This window comes from Carassius carassius, chromosome 1 (genome assembly GCF_963082965.1).
Source record: "Carassius carassius chromosome 1, fCarCar2.1, whole genome shotgun sequence".
In the NCBI taxonomy this organism is placed as follows: Eukaryota; Metazoa; Chordata; class Actinopteri; order Cypriniformes; family Cyprinidae; genus Carassius; species Carassius carassius.
The window spans coordinates 23,909,275-23,935,948 of record NC_081755.1 but is presented as its reverse complement, the minus strand read 5'-3'; the positions used below and the strand labels follow the sequence as shown (position 1 = coordinate 23,935,948).

At 36.7% G+C, this 26,674-nt stretch overlaps 1 protein-coding gene across 2 annotated transcripts; it reads right to left on the bottom strand.

Moving 5' to 3' along the window:
* Positions 1-368: 368 nt before the first annotated feature.
* cbx1a (chromobox homolog 1a (HP1 beta homolog Drosophila)) lies at positions 369-19,497 on the bottom strand. Of its 2 annotated transcripts, none has more exons than XM_059552043.1 (6): positions 19,279-19,497; positions 7,201-7,357; positions 5,063-5,222; positions 4,658-4,826; positions 3,191-3,285; positions 369-2,134 (listed from the first exon to the last, which is right to left on the bottom strand). In XM_059552043.1, exons 2-6 carry the CDS (start codon positions 7,295-7,297, stop codon positions 1,990-1,992), a joined length of 666 nt encoding a protein of 221 aa, XP_059408026.1. In that variant the 5' UTR covers positions 7,298-7,357; positions 19,279-19,497; the 3' UTR covers positions 369-1,989. The 2 variants fall into 2 exon arrangements, with proteins under 2 accessions (XP_059408026.1, XP_059408036.1); XM_059552053.1 differs by having other exon boundaries at positions 7,249-7,357; positions 19,279-19,494.
* Between the last annotated feature and the right edge of the window lie 7,177 nt (positions 19,498-26,674).

The window sequence follows — 26,674 nt, the reverse complement described above, 5'->3', positions numbered from 1 at the left end:
AAGTATTTTTGACCCACAATTTTTTGAATGAGTTTTGTCTTTGAGTATGTGTGGTTTTATTGGAATTTGCATTAATTTATTAATTCATTGATTAAATGTTTTTCTTTTCTTTTTTTTCTTTTTTTAAATATCAGGTCTGAATTTGATTTCATTTTTTAAAAAGCCTTGTAAATAATTTAAACCTTTTTATATTCAACTGTACCTTTTGTTAAACATTTTGCAGTGAATCCATGTTTTTGGTGACGAGCTGGGATTGTTCCTGTTTCAATTAAAATATTTAATGTAATTTTCAGTTTAATTTTTTGTAAAACAGGAGCTCACTATAAATTTCTTATAAAATAACTTTAATCATAAAACGGAATTGATTAAAAAAAAAAGGTTTATTTTAAGGAACAAAAACATTTCCCCTTGAAAATGTGAAAATGAAAGAAAGTAACAGGCTTTTAACAGTACACTTAAAAAGAGAAAACAGACAATCAGGAAGAAATATAATGCAGTCACATTACTGATCATGTACAACAAAGTACATCAGGCTTCTCCGGTACACAGAAGTTTATGCCACTATCAATACCATATTTTGCAAAAGACAGTATCCAGTGATCCAAGCATTATTTTAACCATTTTTAAAACTTTTTGAAGATATTGATTACATTTTAAAACTAGCATATTGTCAATATGAACATGTTTATGCTGGTGCAGGTGACACAAAAAGACCTGGTCTGTAGCATGATAATGGAGTTTTTTTTTTTTTTTTTTTACCTTCACTACTCATTTACATACGTCTATTATAAAAAGATGCCTTGAAGCCGTATAGTACATTCTACTCCTTGAGCACCATCGAAAAAGAGGGTAAAACGGCAAAGTGTCACTTTTCATCAATGTTTTCTTAAGTATTTACGAGGCAGATCTGGCAGACCTTGATCAGCCTATAAAACTTGAAAAGCTGTAATCTAAAGGGCACATTTCCTCTTCACACAGTAATGCAACCGATTAAACACACCGACATCTAACAGTTAAAAATAAAAAGGTTTATATGAGATTATGGGAAATGCAGTTTACTAAGCTGACATGAAATAGTTATATAAAAAAAACACACCTTGTGTATATATATATATCCATGCGCAACATATATCCTCAAATGGTGAACAGAAAAGATGAGAATACTGTATACATGGTGAATACTAACTGAGAAATACTGCTAAAACAGCAAGACTGCAATACACAGCTTTTTGCTCACTAATAATGTGACAACCATTTTGACAAATGTATTTACATAAATGATGAAGTCTAAACAAATGAGGGGAAAAAAGTAGGCTTGAGAAATTAGGCCATGCCACCATACAAAGATAAAACACAGTAACTACACAAAAAGAAAAAAAAAGAAACAAACAAGTTTCCAACAAACTGCTCAGATTTAGAGAAATCAGTGTACACATATATCAAATTAATCAAACTGTGAATTTGTTTGTTTGTCTCCTCAGTTTTAATTGCTGTGTACTTCCTATGTTTTAACTTATGGTGGTGTATTACACATTGAAACGTTCTGATTTAGACTAAAATGCCCTTCAAATGTCTTACCAGAAAAACACAGAAGGTATGAGAATGTGCAAATAGGATTCAACCCATTTAGCATATCATTCCTCATCAGACGTCAACCACCTTTTTATCAGCCGGGAATAACTACTGAGCAACTACTGCAGCACATCTATACACCCCATTTCCCATAATCCAACAGAATTAGAAGCAAAGATGAAATACAGTAATCCTGTGTTTCTTATGGTGGTCAGTATTCTGACTAACATTCACTTCTGCCCAATAAAGATGACTCCACGTCTACAAATCTTGCTCTTTTGAATATATCTTGAGTCCAAGTTTATGGCATTGAGAGTAAAGAGCTTTTGGGTGTCTGTTTCCCCATCTTTGAATGCCCCCCACCCCGCCCAAACTAGTCTAACACGGCCCTGACCTCTCTCACTCTCCCTCACAGGCCTAGTTCTTGTCATCCTTCTTCTCTTCTTCCTCAGAAGGGTAGGAGTGCCACGTTAGTCGCTCTTCATAGAATGAGATGACCACCTGTGGGCACTTCACATTGGCCTCTTTTGCCGGAACGAGATCTGCCTCGTCAGAGTTTTTCCTGTAGAGAAGAAGCAGGGGGAGAATGATTAAGGGAACCCAAAAATGAAAATACAATAAAACAGTCTCCAGTTTATTAATTAATGTCTTGTGAAGTGAAAAGCTTGTGTTTGAAAAAATCCATCTCAATGCATCTTGTTTTTAAACTTTTGCTTCTGGCTAAAATACTGGCTTGAAACTATTATTATTATGCAGTTCAATGTCCATATCCAATGTTGTCCTCTCCAATTAAAATGCACTGACATATTTGTTTAGAAATATTTTTGCTTGTAAACAATGGTTGATCAGTGCATATTTCTCTCCTGATTCAGACAAGATTACTTTTTCAATGGAGAAAGCAAAAAAAAAACAATAAAATGCATTTATGAAAATGGATAATGAATTTATTAAAACCAAGCAGCCTTTTGCCTCACAAGATGTTAATTGGGATGTTTTAATTGGCTAACGGCACCCATTCACTGCAGAGGATCCAGTGGTGAGCAAGAAATGTAAATGATAAATTTCCTCAAATCTGTTCCAATGAAAAAACTAATTCTTCTACAGCTTGGATGGCCTGAGGGTAGATAAACATTCAGTAAATTTTATTTTGGATGAACCATTCCTTTAAATGCAAGCACTTCAAATAACGTCATTTATCCCAACATACAGAATTAAGAGTAAAAACGGAGGCCTCTGGTGGTTGGCTCAACATGCCAGACAGAAACAGCCTGCAAATTTCATAATCTCTTCAAAAAAACTAAACTGGGGTGTGTTTCCCAAAAGCATTGTTGGCTAACTATGGTGGTAAGTTCCATTGAACTCTATTGGTAACGACGGATCTTGTGACCTGTCTGTTTATAATCATACGTTAATTATGATAAAAATGCCAACAAAACCCTGTTATTTTTTGTGAACATCTAGCCTAGTCTAAAACAGCAACACCGGTAACTGAAGTTTGGGATCTGATGTGTTTGTTTGACCAAAGGTGGGGAGTGTTCATTATTTTCACAATTCTATTTTGTGACGCTAATAATGCAGAAATCACACATTTTACTTTTAAATCTTAATCTTTACAAACCATTTCATTAGAAACATGAGCTCGCCGCTGGAATCTGTGGCTCCAATGATGCGTTCTGGTTCTAGCCCCCGTGCAAAACCCCTCGGCTTGTCTTGCTGCAAGACAAAGAAACTATGTCAGTATTTTATCATTTACACACAGTAAAGGTTTCTTCTTGGTCTGAAAAAGCAAACATTTGCATTGGAAAACAAAAATAAGGAAGATATCCATTTTTTTTATGCAACCAACATTTCATGCCATGACTTTATGAACTTAAGAACTTTGTAAAGGACTTAATATGTGAAAGGGCGAATTCAGACCTTTTTAAGGCACAGCACCCCTGTATTCATATTTTTCTTCATGCATCATGTTTCACAAGAGTTATTTGAAAAGGAGCACATATAATAAATGTAGTTTTTATAAAAAGCAAAACATGTGATATAAAAGCGCACAAAATTGATTAAACACCCATAAGTGCCTGGCAAATGCTTAAATGTAGTACAAGTATGTATGCAGTCTTATGTAAAGAAAGATAAAGAAACAACCCTCTACATTGCGAGTAAATCCCTCACATGTGTGACTAAATTTTACTCTGGGCGACTCAATTATGTCTACTGTTAGTTATCGGCTAATAAATTCTTAGATTTTACTCGCCAGTATGCGCGCGTTCAAGGCTATAATAAACTATATTCTTTGTTGTCTTCTCCTGTCAAAATAATGGAGTTCATTTAGAATTATTCAACTTTTTCAAACAAGCAGAAGATGGGCGGAGGTAATGCGCAATTGCCAATTTCATTGGCTGGCGCTCACCTATTAACGTCCCTGTTTTGATTTCAGCAAATCAGTTCGACCGAACGTAGACAACATGATTAATATTCATGAAACCAGCAGCTCATCAATCCATAGTGCATTGGATATTGTTAGTATGATAGTAGAATTAGTAATAGTATTATCTTTTAATAATAATTCATATGATCTATTACTTTGTTTCCTTTTTTTTTTACAGAAACCCTCAATGACCAAAATTTCTTAAGCATCACCACCAGTCTTAAGTTAAGTTAAAATGACAAATATGCATTCATACATGGTTATCAAGTTTTAGTTCTAATCACTAAAGTTCTATCATTAAATAGTGCTTAATACCATAATATAACTGACTGACTGATTAAGATGCTAAGATTTAAGAAGCTGTGCCATTTTACAAAGATAAGCTGATTGGAATCATATATATATATATATATATATATATATATGTGTGTGTGTGTGTGTGTGGTGTGTGTGTGTGTTTGTGTGTGTAAAATAGTATATCAGCCTGGCGAGTAAACTAAAAATTTTACTAGCCAATGGTGAATATATTGCCAAGGTGTGCGTAGAGGGTTGAGAAAGGAAATGTTAAAGAAAAAAAAAAACACCATGTATGTTTTATGAAATATTAAACATGCGCAATTTTTATACCCAAAATCGTTTAAGGGAATGATTAAATCGAACCTCATCTTTCCTCTTTTTGGGCCGGCTGTCCTCCCCACCATCTGTGTCAGATTCTCCTTTCCTCTTTACACTAGACTCTTTCTTGTCATTTGGCTTGTGTTTTTGCATGTACTCTGCAATGAGATCAGGACAGTCCAGGTTGTCCTGTGGCTCCCATGTGTTGTCTTCACTAAGGAAAAGGGAATATATTCTCAATCATGACAGATTTAAATACCATCTTTTTCCACTGGTGAAGAGCTGGACCTCCAACCAAAACCAAAGGCTATATATTTATAAGCAAACCATTTATTCTCCCAGATATCTTCATATAACAATAAAATGACCAACATGTTTTCTTAGGAATCAAGCTCCTTGTCTTACAACGAATGCATCTCAGTGAAAATCTTGCTGATATTGGTTACTTACTCGGAGAAGCCCTTCCACTTGAGAAGGAACTCCACTCTGCCCTTCACCACCCGTCTGTCCAGAACCTTCTCCACAACATATTCTTCCTCTTCCTCTTCTACCACCTCCTCCACCTTCTTCTTGGTTTGCTTCTTCCCAGCTGTGGCCGCCAGCTTGCTTTCTGCAGAGAAAGAGGGCAGTAAAGAGGAAAAGGGTCAGTCTTTTCTATGGAAAAATCACATCTTTCAGTATTTAAACAGTAAAAAATGAAGCAGACACAATGGAGCTGAGCAGAACAAACACAAACAGTGACACTTTACTAGCAGAGGTCATGCACAAAGAGGAAGAGTGATTATTCAAGGTTTGTCAAAAAAAAAAAAGGTATGTCATGTTCAAAGTCCTTTGACAAATTTTCACACATCTTTTTGCTGTATAGAGCAATGAGTCAAAATCAGAGACATTTTGACTGCTGTGAAAAACCCACAGCACTTTGTGAGGAATTCTTGCTTTTGAGAACAAGGTCAGAAACTACAAATACAGAATAGACATCAAAATATTTCAGGGTTTCAGTTTCATGGTCTTAAATGGATAAGTCCACCCCAAAATGTTTATTCTGTCACCATTTACTCACTCATGTTGTTCCAAACCTGCATGAATTCCTTTCCTCGAAAAAGATAAAAGATACCTTGAAGAATGTTTTTAACTGTTCTCCAACTGTTGCCCATACAGTTTAAGTCAATGGGGTCCAAAACACTGCACCCAAATGTCTGTGTTTGTGCTCCACAGAAGCATCAAGCCACATTGGAAAGAAATTACATGAAGGCGAGCCAATGAGGTAGAAATGGTAGAATTATTTCTGGGTGAACTATCAACCTATCTACAAGTGTAAGCATCCGAATTATATAAACATGTAACAGAAAACCTGTTATGAAATTGGAAAGCTGTTCCAATCGCTTCTCAAGAATCAGCATGATCACAATGTTAGAATCATATTCCAAGCAGATCAAATATCACTTTGAACAAGGAGCATAACCACTTGACGCTTAATATACATCTTTAAAAGACCAATCAGTCAGGAGATACTGTCATCAGCCAATCAATATTGATTAATGTGCTCTGACAGGCTCCTCAGTTAAGTATACACTACCAAAACAAGTCAAGGCTACATTTATTTGATCAAAATACAGTAAAGACAGTAATATTGTAAAATAATATTATAACATTTAAAATAAATCAAAGTTTTCTATATATTCCTGTAAAGCACAGCTGAATTTTCAGCATTACTCCAGTCTTTAGGGTCACATGATCCTTCAGAAATCATTCTTCTGATAAACTGGTCTGACGCTCAAGAAACATTTGATTATTAATGTTAAATTCAGTTGTGTTGTTTCATATTGCTGTGAAAACAAATGTGATGCATTCTTTTCAGGGATTTTTGTTTAAGTTTAATGAGATATATCTGAAACCGAAATCTTCAACATTACAAATGTCTTTACTGTCACATCTGATCAATTTAATGCATCCTTTCTAAATAAAAATATTAACTTCTTCAAACCCCAAACTCTTGAATGGTAGTGTATACGGTGTGTGGAATAAAAAAGCTCATTAATTATATGTAAATCTCATCTGACATTAAACTATTTCAGCACTTATTTTGGCATCATAGTGGTATGCGTCAATTCAACTCCCTAAACATCATCATCCGTTTCATGATTGAAAATACCACAGCTAGCATGGAGAACAAATGCTTAATTACTAATCGACTACAAAAGACGGTAAATACAACACACATCAGTTCAGGAAGAAAAAGAAAAAAAACACTTATGTCTTATGTCTCGTTAGTTAATGCAACTAGTAGGAACTAACAAAAAGCAGTATTTTTCACTGCATTTATTAACCTTTGTTAATGTTAGTTCAATGCATTAACTAATGTTAAAAAACAACTTGCCACTTAGAATACAACTGATAATTATCGTGATGAAACAGATGAATGAAACAGCAGTCATGAAAACAGACAACATCCCGTGATTTAACAGAAGTAATATCAAGGCCTGTTTATAAGACAGAAACTTTAAGGTGATTTGATCATCTAGAAAGAGCCCTCCCCCCACAAAACATTTGAAATAAAAACAGCAGTGAAAGAGAAAGTTGTGAGACACCTGCGGTGACGCTGGGAGCGACACCTGCGGTGACGCTGGGAGCGACACCTGCGGTGACGCTGGGAGCATCACTAGCTGTGTCTGTTGGTTCGCTCATGCTCGTCGATGGGGCGGAGGCTCTGCGGAACCTTCCGGTTCCTTGTCAACGTCAACCGTGCTGAACAAAGTGAAAGTGTGGATTAGAGGGGATGGGGGGGGGGGTCAGGTGATATCAGGGAAAGAACAACAAGTCAGGAAACACAATTACACAGCACTGTGGATAACAGTTCAGGGGCTCTAACAAATATAACATTTCATGGTGCGCAGCTCCCTTTCTAGTGCCAAAAAGATTAACGCCACACTGTATTTTTGGTGGATCGCCCGAAAACGTGTCCAGGTCACGCAAAAAAATGTGTTGTGTAAACTAGAGGTTTTTTTGTGTTTGTTTTTTTGTGCATTGAGATTTTGTTTTCATGAATATTTAAACATTTTCTAGGGATCATCCAATCATCCGATATATCGTCCGATATTCACATTTCATGACTCAATCGATATTCACTATTTGGCCCATCTCACGAACCGATTGCAATTTGATGACGTCAACGCCTGACCACGTACATGATGTGTGGGACATAAATGATTTTGAGCCACAGTCATGTCATTAACAGTGTGAAAATGCTATGATGTTTCGAGAAACAATTCAAAATTCGCTTTTTGCCATGCATGTTTTGCATGATGATCTGATGAATGGATGGTTTATTTTTAACAGATTCAGTGAGGTTAGAGACATTAGTCACTGCAACTTCCTGTTCAGGTGAACGAACAAAATCGTCAGCCTCAAAAAAAAAAAAAAAAAAAAGGCAATATTTGCATCATTTATGATTTATTTTATCCACCCGCGACACATCCACAAATAAGACCATGCTTAAAAATATTCTTGTTTGCCGTAACCTGACCGACCCTGTCAATTTAGCACCGACTCAATTTTTTTATTTATTTTGCTTTTAGTCCGACCGAATTGCCGATTTTAAATTTGCGTTAAGACAGACCAATTATTTTTTTTACTCTTCAAACAACTAATACCAACGCAATAAAATAATATTAATTCTATTTAAGTATTGTAAATATATAAATTGTCTTGGCCTACATACAAACGAAGTCTATCTTCCTTAATTAATAAAAACCCTGTGACGTCATCTGTGTTTACAGAGGTCACACTGTGGCCTGTGCGTTCGCTTCGTCTCATGCTCTCACTCACTGTCAGAGTCAACGGTTCGCGCTTGGTAATGATGGCTGCGGCTGCAGTAAACTAAATGTTCGCGGCCACTGTTCAAAGTCATACGGGTTCAGGCACCATAATACATCTAAAAAAATTCATTAAAACAGCTCGACACCGCTTTAACTTGGCAAGTTCTGGAAAAACTGTGCCCAGATCTTTTCCCATCCCTTATCCCGTCTAGTCTAAAAACCGTGAACGTGTCGACTGTCACTTTATGTTCGAAAATCTATTGCACGAATCAAGCATGAATCAACCAACACAAGTTTCGAAAACGAAAATAAGAAAATGATTTTAACGACCTTTTCCCATCCAGGTTTTTTTTGAACAGGCGTCACACAGCAACTGCAGCTTCGGACAAACACGCATAACAGCAAATAATACTTCTGCACAATGTTTCTCTTTTTACAACAGAAATGTGAATTCAGCCGGTATTCAGTCTCATACAGTTTCGGGCTTGCATCGCTTAGGGCTGTCAAAATAGCTGAAAAAACTAAATTCGAATTTTTTACTTAAATATGATCAAAATTCGATTTGTATTTGAATTTTAAATGCATAATTTCAGTTAGGATGAAGAAAAGCTTCTTGCTTCTCTTCTGAGGCTCAAGATAGCGCATCGAGCAAAATATTACTGCATGTTTATTCAAAGCATTAGAATACATGACTGTGAAAAAAACATAATATTTAAAATAATGTTTATGAACCAATAATTATTAATTAAGTTGCTTAAAGAATTATAAACAAAACAGCATCATGTATGCATGAATTGTTAAATAAATAAAAAGGGCGGAAAACCAGTCACACAGGATACATTTTTTCATTTAAAAACATGAGATGCGCGAAATATGCGTTCTGTGTGAACGGCTTGGTTTCAGTTTTGATGTAAACAAGATCTTCTCCACATTGATTTTTTTTTTAAGTGGCTTCAACTGGATAGGCGAACATAACCTTATAATGCAATGACACGTACATTGTCATCTTATCTTGTGCGTGTACACGAGGTGAAAGATGAGAAAGCAGATACTGCGTGTTGAGCTCGTCCGCCTTTGAAAGTTGTGTAGACACAGCTGTGCGCGCGGCGAGATGGAATGGAACACGTACCGGGGCTCATAAGGCAGCTTCCTTAATGCACACCTAAAATTCATATGCGCATTCGAATGTGGATTTTTATTTTAAATTCGACAAACAAATTGATAGCCTAAGAAAATTGCCTATGCGATTTTTTTGTTGTTGATGAAATTTAATCGTAAACACAGCCATGTTGAAGCCTGCAGTAAATGTTTTGCATTATGGCAGTCCACTCTGCTTATTGTTTTTCGAAATTTGTTGCACTCCTGTTTGTCATTTTGCACGTAACTTCACGCCAATAAATCATCAGAAATATTGGTATTTACCAATATATTGAATCTTTACATTCCTCCTGCCTGTTGTCCGTGGATTTACCTATATTTGGTGTTATTGGCCGTATAAAACTTTAGACATGCAAAATCGATTTTACAATCGATTCAATGAACACTCGTCACTCAAATCAAACAGGATTTTTTTCACAAAAGTGACAACCCAAGAAAGCAAAGTAAACGTTCTCTCATTTGTAGGTTGCATTGATACGTAATGGTGGATGCAAGTAAAACAGTACCTCATTTTTTTTTCTCACCTGAAATTCATGCAATAAACATGTTTTTGAAAAAGATTTAAATTTGTTTGTGGTCTATACAGCCTGCATCAAAATGAGGTTTGCAATGATGCGACCGAAGGCACGGGTTGAAGACCCAGTCAGTGACGTCACGATATGCTAATTTGTTTAAATTCATACCGACGTCATCACCATCACAAAAATGTACTTTTTTTTTTTACATTGAAACTTGAAAAAAAAATAGACCGACCTACCAACCCTTTTTTTTTTTTTAAATTTCTGTTACTGCAAACCAAAATATTTTTAAGGATGGCCTAATCAATGCATTTTATTATCCGACTCGCAAATTATCCGCAGCGCACTTGGATATATGAAAAGCTAAATATGTTTCCCCAGTAACGTCTGTAAATGAGTGCTGAGCTCAAAAGCGCTGCTTTATCAGGCATATAACATGAAAGATTAAAAGAAAATGACCAAAAATTTTCTGAAGATAGTCTTCCTTCAGAAATACAGTGATATAAAAACACCCACGCCTCATTTAGATTTTGAAACACCCAGTATTATACTCATGTTTATTCAACAAAGCCTTTTGGAAAATTGGTCAGTTTTGATAGTGATGAGCGTAGGGATCTGCCGGTATCAAATTTTCCTGTTTGCGAATACTTGCTCATGCTTTTGTCACGGCTTAAGGTATTATCACAGTATTTAAATTTAGTTTTAAAAAAAAGTGGTCATAATACATTATAAGTTAAATAACTTTTCTAATAACAAAAATAACTTCAACATTTAACTACAATAAAGCAATACAGAAAAACAGTTACAATTTTTTTTAATTTAAGTTCATGTTAGCTCATTAAATAACAGCTGCAACTTTAGATTTTAACAATGTGTTATTAAATATTGGAATACCTAAGATTAATGAATGTTTAGAAGAATTTTTCATTGGCAGTTTATGTTAAATAATGAATTATCTAATGAAGCCCCAATTTAAAGTGTGAATTAACGAAAAAATCAAAACACTTTCAAACAATATCTAGGGCATGTTGTAGTCCAGATTAAAATGAAAAAAAAGTGTGAAAATAAATAGCTATTAAGTGTAAATACTTAAGAATTTTATCTGAATGGCTATTTAAAATTCTTTAAATGCGTTTTAGAAAGTAGTGCAGCTGGTTTATTTATGGGGTTTCGAAGGTAACTGCTGCATTTTCTGCAGTTTAGCGCAATCTGCTGTCAGAGAGTGAATGTGCTTTCATTCAGCTCATCTCTCACGTGTTCCCCCATGTGCTTGACATGCGTGCTTGTTTACATCAGAGCGCACATGCATCTTTCAAGCAGCATACAGCGGTGTTGTGCATTTTTACCAGTTGATGGGAATAGTTTTCTTAAAATGCATTCAAAATTCTGAATTTTTTTTTAATAATTATTCATGGTATTTACAAATGCCCACGATAATATTGTGCATATTCATTACCGTGATATGTCACATTACTGAATAACGGCACATGTCTAGGTGAGCGCCACAAATAAATAAACAAACAACCTGAGCCAAACTTTAGTCTAATCATCACCTTAACTTTAACTGCATTTGTAGCTGTTGCTGTAGCCAGACTGATAAAACAAACACAGACAAGAAGTTAACTTTGGGCCAGGCGCGTGCAATGAAACAATCTATATAAAGCTTAATGCATCAGAATTGGCATCAGTATCGGTCGATCACCATGACAAGAAATTGATACGGTGTATCGGCTGCAAAAATCCTGATCGGAGCATCCCTAACATTTTCTCATTTATTCTTATAAATCTCTCAATATTTTTTGTCATTTCCATTATCCCCAATGGTCACTGATACCAAACGATTTTATTAAAAAAGCAATTGGGTCAAAGACAAAAAAGCATTTAAGCATCAGAACAACAAAAGTTTAACACATCTGTATTTTTTCTCTCTCAATAGAATGTCTTGTTTATCGATTTATCGGTCATCAGGTGTGAGTCAGCGCTGATGCGTGGCAGAGCGGAGTAGTGCCGCAACGACGCATCGATTACGTTGACTACAAAAATACGTCGACGTGCGTGAAATGCATCTGATATTCTTGTAAAGATTACAAGTTATTGGTATGATCACCCGTAGCGGCTGAAGTAAGGATAAAATAAAAAAAAGTCTGTGTTGGCGCGGGTTTCGAACATCGCGCCTAAAAACGCATGGAAAGCGTTAGTCGCGCCGCTTTCTTCTTTCCAAAGCGCTTGGGCAGTTGCGCCCCTGGGATGTCTGCCGTTGCTAAGCAACCATGACGTGCTCTCACCATGAAGACGCGGAAATTTCAGCAAAGGATAAATGGATTTGCAGCACTAAAAATCGCTTGCAGTAGCTCTGCTACTAAATTTATTTCAAAATGGCAATCCATAAACAGCTATGATCAGCTGTTCATCTTAGCTGAGCTTTCAACGTTGTCACGGGAAAGGATGAACCTGATTGGTTAGTTCTTGTCACATGACCCACAGTGCGCTTGTGGCATTCTGAAAAATTGAGATGTTTTTAACTCGATGCGGTGCGGACTCGCCTGTTTTCGCATGCGCGTCTCTTCCATTATGAGCGCGCAGTCCGCGCACCTACATTGGAAATAACGAACTTGAGCGTGAAAGACGAGATATGTGAACGGCCCCTTAATAGACAGCGTGCCACGAGACAACAGTCACAAACCACAGAGCTACCCCGAATCAGCTCCAGATCTCTGGAAACCATGCTAAACCATAGCAGAACCATGACTACATACATGACTACTCAGACAACTGTAAACTTGTGGCTACTGTGGTTTAATTATAAGCGCTATCGTAAACTCATATTTACCATAGTAAAATAATTTTCTTTGCCTCTTTATTTTTGTATACTGTAAAAACTTCAACCACATTGGTTGAAATATTATATTAGAAGTTGTACTTATATTTTTTGTAAAGTTATCCAAAGGATTCATTAGCTAATCAAAAAAAAAAGAACATTAGATTAATTATTTATTGTAATAAAAATAATCGTTAGAGTAGTCGACTAATTGAAAAAATAATCAGATTAATCGACAGAAAAAATAATCGTTAGTTGCAGCTCTAGAGCGGAGGACTGTTTGAAACTCTTTACAATAAAACTGTAAGTGCACATAGCAAATGATGTTATCGCAAAAGGTATTATAAGCAAGTTTTTAAGTTATAACATGTAAATATATAGGCCAAGTCGCCAGTGGCGACCTCAGCAAAAACTTCACTCGCAATTTAATATTTTAGACACCGTTTGGAGCCTGGCTTAAAAAGACACTTTTTAAGCATCACAGTTTAGCCTTTCAAAGTACTAACTGTATTTTTGAAATCTTTATCAATCTTTGCCACTTTCCTTTAAACCACTAGTAATTAGACATAATTAAAAATAAAATATAATACAAATTAAATTTTTACATAAAACGTGTTATGTTGAAAGACAGCGAAACCTTATTTCACCTAAATTTTAAAATTTTATTTTCACAAAAGCAATTTGAAACATTTAAAAATTAAGAATGTAACGATTAAACACGAGCCGGTCGAGAATCGATTCAAATATGTGATTATTCAAATCGGTTGAGATGCCAAACAAACCACAATGCAATTGGAGTAGGAGTTTAATGAATGTATCTCTGAGGGGAACTGACTGTTTTTAGAAAGTTTACGTGGCATTTTCTTTTCATCTTGCCTCAGAACACATATTAGTGTTCATGAGCGCAGCTCTGCTTTGTTTACGGCAGCCAGTAACCAAGGAAACACTGCATCTCTGCTGTTCATGAGCACCACCTGCTGTCACTTAGTGAATCTGCATCTCCTTCTGATGTTTGTATCGTTCAGATGTGTTTTATCTAGTATAGTTTCACAAGACTAAAGTCAGACCATTCTGTTTTTGCTTCAAATTTCGAAATTCTACAATCCAAATTACCTTATTTTCCGGACTATAAGTCGCACTTTTTTTCATAGTTTGGCTGGTCCTGCGACTTATAGTCAGGTGCGACTTATCAAAATTAATTTGACATGAACCAAGAGAAATGAACCGAGAAAACATAACGGTCTACAGCTGCCAGAGGGTGCTCTATGCTGCTCAGTGCTCCTGTAGCCTACCACTGAAAATATAGAGCGCCCTCTCGCGGCTGGAGAGGGTAATGTTTTCTCTTGGTCCTTGGTTCTAAATAAATGCGACTTATAGTCCAGTGCCACATATATGTTTTTTTCCTCATCATGACGTATTTTTGGACTGATGCGACTTATACTCAGGTGCGACTTATAGTCCGAAAAATACGGTAGATTAAAAACTACTCATGCTGCAGGTATGCTGCATCTTTATTTAGATCATGATTAAAATGCAGCGGTTGCCTTCCAATTTAAAATGGAAAGAGCACAGACGAAGCCTTAGTTTGTTCATATTAAGAGATTTCTTTTATTTGAGTAACTTGTTTGATTTGAGGTTTGTTGTAAAATTTCTATTTAGCCGTTATATTTTAATTCCAAAGAAATGTGCAGCAACAGCCTAATAAAACACCACATATTCATTCACTGTATGTCTTCAATCTCATGTTGTGAAAAAATGTTTTTTTGAGAAAACCAAATCGTGAAATCTAAAGCGAGTTGAGTGAATCGTTACATCCCTATTAAAAATACACAAAGAACATGTTTTCTATGAATACTAAATCAATTTTGCTAATTCAACGTGAACTGAAAACTGCACTTTAAAACTACCATGAAGCTCACGTACCCATTAAACACTTCCATATTTGAGCTCAGATTATAAAAAGTAAAAATAATGTATTATCATTGATGTTGATGTCTATTATCATTGATCTTGATGTCTTTACAAATTGATGTGTTTGTTAGTACACAGCTCCTGTAATTTCAAGTCAATCAGATCATTGCACACAGAGAAATGAGTCTCCATGTGTTCACACCGCCTGGTGGCCATTTTGAAAGCAGTCTGAAAACGTTCACTAAAAGAGCAGCTCCATAAATGTGCATTTTTTTTATATATATACATTTAAGCCTTTATTTTGGGTAAGTTTCACTACCTGTAAAATTTAAGAGATTAATGTTTAGACGTTTGCATATTATAATCTGGATCTTGGATGTGGGAAATAACTACATTAGATCCAAAAGACAGTTTTTGCAACATAGCACAGATGCTAAAGAACAATGTTAGCCGACTAGCTGTATACGATTCTGTGCTACGCTAGTTTATTACTTTACAGGCATTATTGGCTCGTACTTTTACATCCATAATACTATAAATTGACATTATTGCTGTCATTTATGCTGTCATAATAGCCTCGAACCTGTAGCTCTGAGGCCAAAGTAGTGCTGCGTTTCCACCGTCGGGCCAGAAGCTCCACTGCGCTTTACTACACCTGCCCTTACATGCCTCTCAGAAACAACTTCACACAACCCCATGATTTCACAGACAAAGAGAAGTTATACTAATAAGTCACTGGAACTAGCGCGATCACAAAACGAAAACGATAAAAGCGGCCATTTGTTCCAAAAGCATCGATGTTTTACTATAATAAGTGATACATCGATTATAACAAATTAATTTATCAGGACTGAAAATTAGTCACACAGAAATAAAGCATTATGAACATAGCCTACTTATTCAGTCGAGTCCGTTTCTGTTTATTTGAAGTCACAGTAGCCTATATACATCACATTTAGAAAGAAATATCATTTATATATTTTTATAAAAGCTCCCGAACAAAAAACATTATTATATTTTTATGACATATGCTACGCGGAGCTAAACTCTCCAGACGAGACTTAATGACAGATAAAATGTGTTACTAAATAAATACACGATTGTGAAGCTGATGTCTGATTTCAAGCGACCGCATTAACCATGTTTACTGTGGTAACGTTAATGCCTAGCGTGCATACATCTATTGCATCGCTTATAAATATTTCTGCCTTTTATGGTGATTATAATCCACATCGGATCGCGTTATTTCAAACACTCGCTGCTGACTGAAAGTGAGTTTTGAGCTCAACTTATTGTAAACGTTTTTAATGCAGGTGTTATAGCTGTTAGCTTTCTGAAATGATCCGCAGTGCTGACGCTCTCCAGACCCAGAGAAACTCCGCCCTTGTTCATAACCCCTCCTCTAGGCCCAGCTGGCCCGCGTCCTGTAGACAGGGTGTACATTCTTATTTAGGCTACTTTCTTGTTTAAACGTACAGTATGGGATTTTTGGCCACCAGGGGTCACTCAATAAAAATAATAACATAAGACGTACATTGAAGATGTCGGGAAAGAGCGTAGGCTCATGGGAGTTGTTGTTCATTGGAACACGGGCTCTGTCGCTCCCCACATTCCTCACTCATTTTAACTGAGGCCGGCGACACACTGGATGCGTGGCGCAAGCGTCTCAGCTGCGTGGCGTGTCAGTTTTTAATTCGGCTCCCATGTTAATAGGTAAGAGCTTGCAGACTGCCTGCGTGAGACGCGTGTCTTAGGCGCGGCTCGAGCCGCGCGGGAAACGCGTGCATGCTAGAAATGGACCTGGCGCCTATTTTTCACGCGACACGCACACGTGTTGGAAGAGTTTCCAGGCAAAATATAATAGGAAAATATGTTTATATGTACACAAATACATATTAATTCATGACATTTTGATGTTTGAAAGTCTATAGGTTGACATAAATTCAGATATAAATGTAATTTAAAAAAATAAATAATTAACGATTTTCATATTTTCATATTTCATATTGCACCTGTCAAACATAGTCTATTTTGCCGTCAATACTGTTGATGGTGTCCTTTATCAGTAGGCTTTATTTTTATGTTCAACATGAAGTATAGATATTGTTGTCATGAAGACAAGAGCCTGTTCTGTCAGCGGTCTCCCTCTATGTCAGCTACAGCAGCAGCAGCACGACACGCTTCTGGCACGCAGCAGAGACGCCGGTCTTAGTATTTTGACAATCACGTATTTTCGAACGGAGAGATATATGAATTATCAGACCCCTATCAAATCAATATTCCATCTAGCTAGTAGTAATACATGTTAAAAAAACACGGTTGCCTTTGGTTAATAATTATAATTATGTTTATACTATGATATCGAACAAGATAGTGAACTGCATTTGAAGCTACTTTATCCAGCTAGATATAGAACACAATGTAGATTTACATTATACTCTACATGAGAGCTAGTCCGTCTGCGTTTTACGCAAGACATCATCGTTTCACAAAATATACGGATAGATATAACGTTAGTTAGCTGAATGGATGCATACCTGTTTATTAGAATGCAAGCATCTCTCTGTAGTTTCAGCTTCTCACGAAGCTCTCTCTATCTTGGAAATGCAACTCCAATATTTACCCGTGTCTTGTTGCTTTTCTTGTCCCAAAACCTTCTTAGGTCATTTATTTCACCCGTACGTTTGCGCTTCACAGAACGTGCAGGCAAAGCATAATCATGATCCATAACTAAGTTATTGATTGAGGTATAAATACGAATATAAATATAAAATATAATAGTCTCGATCAAGGCTAGCTACTACTTTTTCTTCTTCGTCTCGTCTTTGCTTCTGTTCACCTTTGTATTTGGCGGTTCCACAGGAAGTTAGATAAACTAGAGGGGTCAAAGTTTATATGACGCCATAGACGGGCGACAAAACGGAAATAAAGAAACGTGCCGTGTCTTCTAATTAAACTATAATTTTCTCCGGATTTGAAAGTTCGTGGAAACTGTCGGGATAATGCAAGTACACAACTAAAAAATATATATAACATAGATATAGTTATATCTGCTATTTTTAAAGCAGAAAAATTACATATTGCGCCTTTAAATGGATTTCTTTATTTTAGTATTTTGCAGGCTGTGTATTCACTGTCAGAAGTGCTGAAATAAGAACGCACATTTGTGAATAGATGATTGAGCCTCATTTATTATCATTTGTGTTATTGTTTGTGTTTATAATCATTAAATGATGTTTATCTTAATTGAAATGATTTTGTAATTTAAAATAAAATATTTGCATGTGAGATTAATCTCATTTTAACATAACTTTTTTGTACTGAAACCAGTATCTTGTGCTCTAAAAGTGTATCAATGTAGATTCTAGTGAGATTAATAGGTAAGATTACCCTAAATAAATAAAAAAATTAAAAAACACAAATACATGGCTTGAAGTTTTTTTTTTTGTAGATGCTTTAACAGAAAAACAACACACAAACACGTTTTGTTCTTATGGGACTATTAGCAAACACTCACCAGGCTGGAGTACTGAGATGCGTCATGAAAAAAGGCATAAAACTAGAACAAAATCGAACAAATTAAGCTCCAAGCCAAGAGTCAGGACATTTTTAAAGTCTTCATTTTTTTAAACCTCTTTAACAATTATTCTAAACACTTAAGCTCATCTGACCATAATTATTCTTAACACTTGAGCTAAATACATTGTTTAAAGAGAGAAGACGGTGTACGTTACAGGATTATTTTATTTCTACTGTTAAACTGTATGTTTAGACCTTTAACGTTATACAGTCTATGGTTTAGACCATCACAACTCGCGCGCACTGAAGTATTTGATTTAACCTCTTCCGGTGGTGTGCACGCGCAGATGCTTTGCCAGAATATTCGACGAAGCAGCGCTAAACACTTGCCAGTGAGGACAAGCGTTACATTTTAAGGTGACAATGCAACTGTAAACAGCATGAAAGTCTCTGTAAAATGTTTTTACCGAGCCCCATACTGAACGCCTCGCGTGCACGAGAAAGGCGTTTTCTGCCTCGCGCGAACATGGCGGGCTGTACTGACCCTTTGCCCGCACAATTGTTTGTCCAAAAGGTACCATCAACTACATTTATGCTGTCCGATGAATACACGCAATAAACGTTCCCACGCACGTTAACCTCAACTTTACAGACCTAAAATGGCCGTTAGATACAGGACACCGACTAGCCTGCTGGCTAATGTTGCAGAAGCATGGTCGCCACTTCTCCATGTTGACCTGGATTCGATCAGAAAACTACCAACAATTTCTCAAATATAACTGGAATATTATTAAAGAGTAATATGTCCCTTAAAGCACTCAATACATCCGCTTGTTTAGTGAGTGAGTGTGTGTGTATATTTATATATAAATCAAGATTTCATAATACACAGTCAATCCTACAGTTTGTTTTTAAACTGCCACTTACCTTTGAAATTCTGAATTAAAGGCGAAATATCACCAAATTAGGTGGTTCAGTGCAGCTAGACCGGTTGTAAGTGTCATCAAACGTTTGAAATCTGTCTACTGGAGAAAGAGTTTGCTGTGGTTTTAGCGATGTTCTTCAGATGGACAGACAAAAGATCTACAGCTACACGAACGCTCCAGCAACCCGCCAATTCCGACCGAGCGTGCCTGAGTGGTGCATCCTGGGATTTGTAGTTTTAGAAACGCACTGTCGAGGGGATGGGGGGGGGGTTACTCAGTGGGGTTACTCCACTGAGTGGGTTACTCAAAACTCTTGGAAATGCCTCATGTGGCCATGCACTACAAAACCAGTCATAAGGGTCAGTTGTTTGAAATTGAGATTGAATACACCATCTGAAAGCTGAATAAGCTTTCCATTGATGTATGGTTTGTTAGGATAGGACCATAGTCTATTTAGCCAAGATACAACTATTTGAAAATCTGTAATCTGATTAACCTTTGATATTCAAGCTTTGATATTTACAGTTGGCAATTTACAAAATATCTTAAAGGTGCCATATAGGATTGACATCAAGTGGTTGAACAAGGTATTGCAGTCCAAATTCAAAATATTAAAGGTCATGTTTTTCGTGTTTTTTTGAAGCTTTGATTGTGTTTACAGTGTGCAATATAACATGTGTTCATGTTTCGTGTGTTAAAAAACAGTATTTTTCACACAATTCACTTATCTGTATACCGCTGTTTTCACTAGCTGTCATAAAAACGGGCTGATGTCTTCCTTGTTCTATGAAGTCCCTCCTTCAGAAATACGTAACGAGTTCTGATTGTGCCTGTGTTGTGATTCGACAGCAGCTGAGCACAGGCTGCCCTCCTGGTAACGTGATTGGGCTAGTTTTGGAGTAGTTTTGAGAAGCAAGTGGGCAGGATTTGTTTTGAAAACTTGGCAATCCTGATCTGAACGCACGTGCTGGAGATGTACTTCTAATCACAGAATGCCTTTACTGACAAGATGCGCATGAAAATCGAATTCGATTTTTTGCACAATTTTCGGGAACCGAGTTTCACTTAAATTATAACCATTGGTCTCGAAGTACAGCTTCCCTGGGAAGCCCAAACAAAGGTGATTGGACCCCGAGATGAAAATAACAGCGTTTTGACGATAAAGCGACTAACGCACTCTTCAAACGCAACTCTTCCTCCTTCTCCGTGCGAGCGCAACAAGACCACGCCCCCTTTTTTGTGTATTTATGTGGGCGGAGGTTAGTCAAAAAACTGTTTTAGTGACGTCATTACTGCAGGAACTAGAGGGATGTAGTCCAAACGGGTCGTTCGTTGTAGGCGAATTCTGTTAAATAAAATATCTCGCTTGGCATTGAACTTTGAGCTTTTGAATTTTACAGATATTATTTATACTCTAACAACAACATTACACCCTAACTAAATTTTAAAACATGGGATCACGAAGAACGGGACCTTTAAAATATTTTCATCTGGCCCCTCCTCCTCAGACTTGACGCATGCACACTGTGTTTTCCGCCAACTTTCAACCTGGGTGTCCAAAATACAATAGGGCTTGGGCGTCGTGACGTCCTTACTTGGCGTGGCACCATGTTGATGGCCTCCTTTACTGCTACTCGGACTGCTGTGCAGTGTTTAGATGTACTCCCTCTCAACATTGAACATATAAGGGAAACTGACAGGTCCGATGGAAGGGCTAACAGGATATTTTACAGGAAATTACTAAAACGGGAAGACAGTGGGAAAAGAGCTCAAATACGCGAGAACCCCAGAAAAAAAGTAGGGTTGACAGTTACTAACTACACTTTTGAAACATATTGTTAAATAGTACATTTGTGAGTAGTTGTTAGCACTAACAGTTACTAAACTAGCAGCTAGGTGGAGCGCAGCTTACCATTGTCCGGATTACTGTATACTGTTTGTCGGCTTTATGTTCTGCAGCTCCTGAACCCATCCATTTGTGACCTGCAAATGAGACTCCAATGACTTGTAGCTTCGGAACTGTTCTGAAGTGTAGGCGCTCACAAAACAAACAAGGTATATGGAATGATATTCCGGACATTATTCAAAAGGAATTGCAAATTGTATTTGCAATTGCGTTTTCAATTTGTGGACGCATAAAATGTGACAAAATCCAAACGTAAATGCAAATCGCGCATTACCGTTTGTATTTTCGTTTAAGCGAACGCACAGTGTCTGCCAAATTTAAAATGGAAATGCAAAGTCTGTTTGCAATTGTGTTTCCCATATCTTATGAGCTATGAGCCTGTCATATTTAAATAGCAATATTAATTACCACATTTGCTTTTTCACTCTCTCTGCACTGCGCATGTAAACTGCCAAAACTCAAATGGAATCGCAATTCCTTTTCCATTTGAATTTCCTACGTCTACATGGAAATTCACAGGGGTGACAGGGGTGGGGCCATTTTATTGGGCGTGTTTGCATTGGGAAGTGACGTCACTCACAGTTGACAGTAATAAACAATTATTAATAGACGATTTTGCGGAATGTTTTGAAAAATGGAAGTAATCGGTGAAATTGTGAAGGACATTTTGACACTCGCGCATCAACTTGGTGACAGTTCATACGGTACAGATTTCATTTTACTCAGAAGCCATTTGCTTTTGGACAGGTTAAATGTGTTTGTGGCCTTGATGAACAGCATCATCAGTAAAGATGTCTTCGCCAATCTAAGTGAAGTGGCCGGTGTTCTGAAATTTTCGGTTTCCGAGATATTTGGTGTCACTGGGTGGATCATACATGATTATTTATGAGTTTCCTGTTTCGCGTAAAAGAGACTCTGAAAATATTATTGCATTGTCATCGGATTAAAAAGATAAAAAGAGGCAATTGATATAATATTTAGTTTAATTTGTAATGGCTGTATATATACACATTTCCCTGAACTAAGTACATTTCTGCTGCTATTATTATGTTTAAATGAAAAAAGAAAGATGAAAGGAGGCACTGGTATTTCATATAATTTTTCGTTTTATTGCAGATATACAGTGAGGAAAATTGCAGTAGTCAAGGTGAGCTGGCTGATGTTATCAAGTACACTGCTGCTTGCAGAATTACCGGACCTGCGTCCTCACGGACATCACACTCCCAAGTCGAATGCACAAAGTCTGAACTACCAAGGATGCACGTCCAAAATAGGCATTCTTTGTATTGAGAAATGCGCACAGACCTACGTCACCAGTCTATTTGCCTAATCTTCCCGGTACTTTAGACAGCGGTGGAAACACAGAAAGCAACAGGTCTGGGGGGAAAATAGTTCCTGGGGAAAAAAGGTTCCTGGTACAAGTGTTCCGGGTAATTTCGGTGGAAACGCGGCATTAGATTGGCAAAGACATCATTACTGATGATGCTGTTCTTCAAGGCCACAAACTCATTTTACTAAACATGTCCAAAACCAAATGTTTTCTGAATTTCCGTGTAGACGTAGGAAATTCAAGTGGAAAAGGAATTGCGATTCCATTTGAGTTTTGGCAGTTTATATGCGCAGTGCAGAGAGAGTGAAAAAGCAAATGTGGTAATTAATATTGCTATTTAAATATGACAGGCTCATAGCTCATAAGATATGGGAAACACAATTGCAAACGGACTTTGCATTTCCATTTTAAATTTGGCAGACACTGTGCGTTCGCTTAAACTTAGACATAATGCGCGATTTGCATTTGCGTTTGGATTTTGTCACATTTTATGCGTCCACAAATTGAAAACGCAATTGCAAATACAATTTGCAATTCCTTTTGAATAATGTCTGGAATATCATTCCATACAAGGTAGCCGAGGATAGCTGTAATGCAAAGTGCGGCAGCAAGTCGTCTTCGGTACTCCACTCTTTGTTTGGAATTTTTAATATGGATCCAAACCGTTAATAGTGCCGATTTTGTCCGCATACCGGTCCCTGGCATCCCTATTTAGCGTATCCCTGTAAATCCCACAACCTTTTCGCGATTTTAACATCTTTTTTTCTTTCTCCCAACTCTGCTTCTTCTCGTTCGACTTGCTTAATGTTTACATTCACGAGGCCATCAACATGGCTGCCACAACCCAGAATGCCACGCGGCGCCCAAGCCCTATTGGGTAAACTGGCATTGGGCGGGTTTCACAAACCAAAACAGAGACCGATACTATGGCCTCGCACGCACATTTTCAAAGGAGAATAACTGACTGTAGCATTGTTTTTCAGATAAACAAGTAATTGCTGCCTCAAAGTTTCTATTTTGTGATATATTTTTCTACTAGATGCCGCTTGTGTACTTCAGCACTCATTTATTTAATTTTAGATTAGATTATTTTAGAGTTTCTTGATTATATTTTATTTTATTCCCAACGTGCTTTTGTATGTCACTTCCTGTTTTGTCATTCGCATGAAGAGATGGAACGAGATGTAATTAATCATTGCAAATCGATGACGTCCAAGGTCCGGGGTGCCACGTTGTTTTTTGAAATAGGGCAACGTTTTCAACGATCGCGGGGTAGCATCAACTGTGCTGAGACTGGAGAGGATGGAAGCAGGTAGTATGGATGATGAATATGATTCTTCAGTAATTGATAGAGAGGGATGGTCACAGATTATGGATTCATCAAACAAAAGGAAAAATAGAGATTCTGAGTCAGATGACAACAATACTAGGGTAGGAATAAACAAAACAAGGAAAATTGAGGTAGAATACAAAGTAATGGTTGCATTTTCTGGAACAGTCGAAAACATCAATAATCCAATGAAACTTACAAAAATATTTAAAAAATCAATTGGAAATATTAAATCAGCAAGGTATCTGTCAAACAACCGTGTCCTCCTTTTTTGTGTTGACAAAAAGCAGCAAGAGATTGCACACGATCAAAGAGCTTGGAGGTAAAGCAGTCAAATGTTATGTACCGGGAGAACTTGATAAATCTTAAAGGAGTACTTATGGGGGTACCTGTATCCTTATCTGATGAGGTTTTAAAGGCATAGATTGCAAATGAAATGGTGACAGAAGTGAAGCTTCTGCTTTCTAGTAGAAATGGTAAAAAAGAGAGAAGTACCACTGTTGTACTAACTTTCAATTATAAAAACTTACCGGAATGTGTTAAAATTGGATATATGTGTTAAACAGTACGGCCATTTGTTAGAACAGCATTGAGATGTTTTAAATGCCAAAGATTGGGGTATGTTGCTTCTGTCTGTAAGGGGAAAAAAGATGTTGCAAATGTGGCAGAGAACATGATTATGGAAAATGTGGAGAGGGGGTTGAACCTAAATTGTGGAGGGCCACACAGTGCAGTTGCTGTAAAGCCCAAAAGCAAGCAACGGAACCAATGAAACTCAAAACAATACAGAATATATCATATGCTCAGGCAAGTACAAGCAACAAATGGAAATCTATAGGGGGAAAATATAACTCAGTCTAAAGACACCTGCAGTCATAAATGTCTTGAGGATGGAAACATTCATGTGGTAAACAAAATTAATTTTGTAGCATTTATAGATGAAGTCATTAATTGTCAGCTCAAACGGACAAATGAACTGAAAAGCTGAAAATTACTATATCTGCAGCAGCTCAACATCTTGGTATTACTGAAGTGTCAGTGGAACAGATTCAGACGATACTTGGACAAACTGAAGGAACAGTAGGGAAGGATGATCCTTTGGGTAGTCAGAGAAGTAAAAGTAAGATATGAAAATATTACAGTGGAATGCTCGAAGTTTGATTGCGAATGGGCAAGAACTAAAAAGATTTGTTTACCAGCTAGCAGTTTTACCAGACAGTATTCAGGAGACTTGGCTTCGTCCACAGTTAAACTTTTGTATTTCCTGGCTACAAATTGGTTAGAAAGGATAGAGTTGGTACAAATGGAGGAGGATGTGGGACATTTGTTAAAGATGGGGTGACTTATAGAGAAATAATAATAGATGTCTTAGGGGAATGTGTTGTTGTGTGGACTCAGGGAGGGGGATTAAAGGTGGTAAACGTTTATAATCCTTGTAATCAGTTAACTCTAGATGATCTAAATATAATAAGAATTAAAGCTGGGCAAAATTTGATATGGTGTGGGGATTTTAATGCACATAATTCACTTTGGGGTAGTACTTGCACAGATAATAAAGGTAGGGTAGTAGAAGAGTTTATGTTGGAATATGCTTTAGTGTGTTTAAATAACGGGAAGGGTACTAGATTCAATATAAGGGATTCTTAGATGTCATGTATTGATCTAACAATAGTCTCTGGAACTATAGCTTTAGAATGTAAATGGGAAGTACTAGTCTACATTGGGAAGTGATCATTTTCCAATTTTATGCAATGTGGGAATGGAAATTTATCAACAAAATTAAACAATGCCAAATAGATGGAGATTTGATAAAGCTGATTGGGATAAATTTAACAGCTTATGTATTGATGGAATGGTGAATTATAGCTTAGATGATGATATAGATTTGTGTTCTGATCGATTAATTACAATTATTATAAATTCAGCTGAAGAATCCATTCCTAAATCAGAAGGTAAAGTAAGATTGAAAATTGTTCCATGGTGGAATGATGAATGCACTAAAGCTGTTAAAGATAGAAATAAGGCTTTCAGACAGCTTAAGAAAACCTTTATACATAACTTTAATTAGTTATCAGAAGAAACAGGCTCAGGCAAGGAAAATAATAAAGCAAGCTAAAAGGAAGTATTGGCAATCATTCTGCTCCACAATAGGATGGGAAACACAAATAGGAGAGGTATGGGATGTCCTTAAAAAATGGTTGGGGTTTACATTCTATACCAGTACTAATAGATGAAGGGAAAACAGCAGTGACGCAAGAAGATAAAGCGGAAATGTTTGCTTCCACCTTTCAAAAGGCACACAGCTCAAATTATAAGAGATGGAGAGAAGAAATATTAAAGCAAAATCAAGATATTTTTAATAAAAAAATGGATAGTAAAACAGCTTTAGATGCTGCCTTTAATTTGTGGGAACTTAATAGAGTTTTAATGAGGGTTAGAAGTACTGCTCCTGGGAAAGCTAGAATCTGCTATATTATGATTAAACAGATAGATGACGTAATACTTAAAGTAATATTAGATCTTTTTAACAAAATTTGGACAATTACCGCTATCATGGAAACAAGCAATTGTAATCCTGATTCACAAACCAGGGAAAGATGCTACTATAGCAGGAAATTATAGGCCGATAGCTCTGACGTCTAACCTCTGTAAAGTAATGGAAAAAATGATTGTTAATCGACTATATTATGTATTGGAAAGCAAAGGATTAATGGCTCCTTATCAGTATGGTTTTTGACCAGGTAGATCCACCCTATATTGCACTAATTAGATTAGAAGCTGATGTTAAAAAGGCGCTAACAATGAAATAGGTGTTAGTGGCAGTATACATC

Excerpts from the sequence above, each read along its gene's own strand:
- cbx1a (XM_059552043.1), bottom strand. The coding sequence starts at position 7,297 with ATGAGCGAACCAACAGACACAGCTAGTGATGCTCCCAGCGTCACCGCA. Across the intron at positions 4,827-5,062 it reads AAGTGGAAGGGCTTCTCCGA|TGAAGACAACACATGGGAGC; the intron begins GTAAGTAACCAA and ends CCTTTTCCTTAG. Across the intron at positions 2,135-3,190 it reads CTCATGTTTCTAATGAAATG|GAAAAACTCTGACGAGGCAG; the intron begins GTTTGTAAAGAT and ends TCTTCTCTACAG.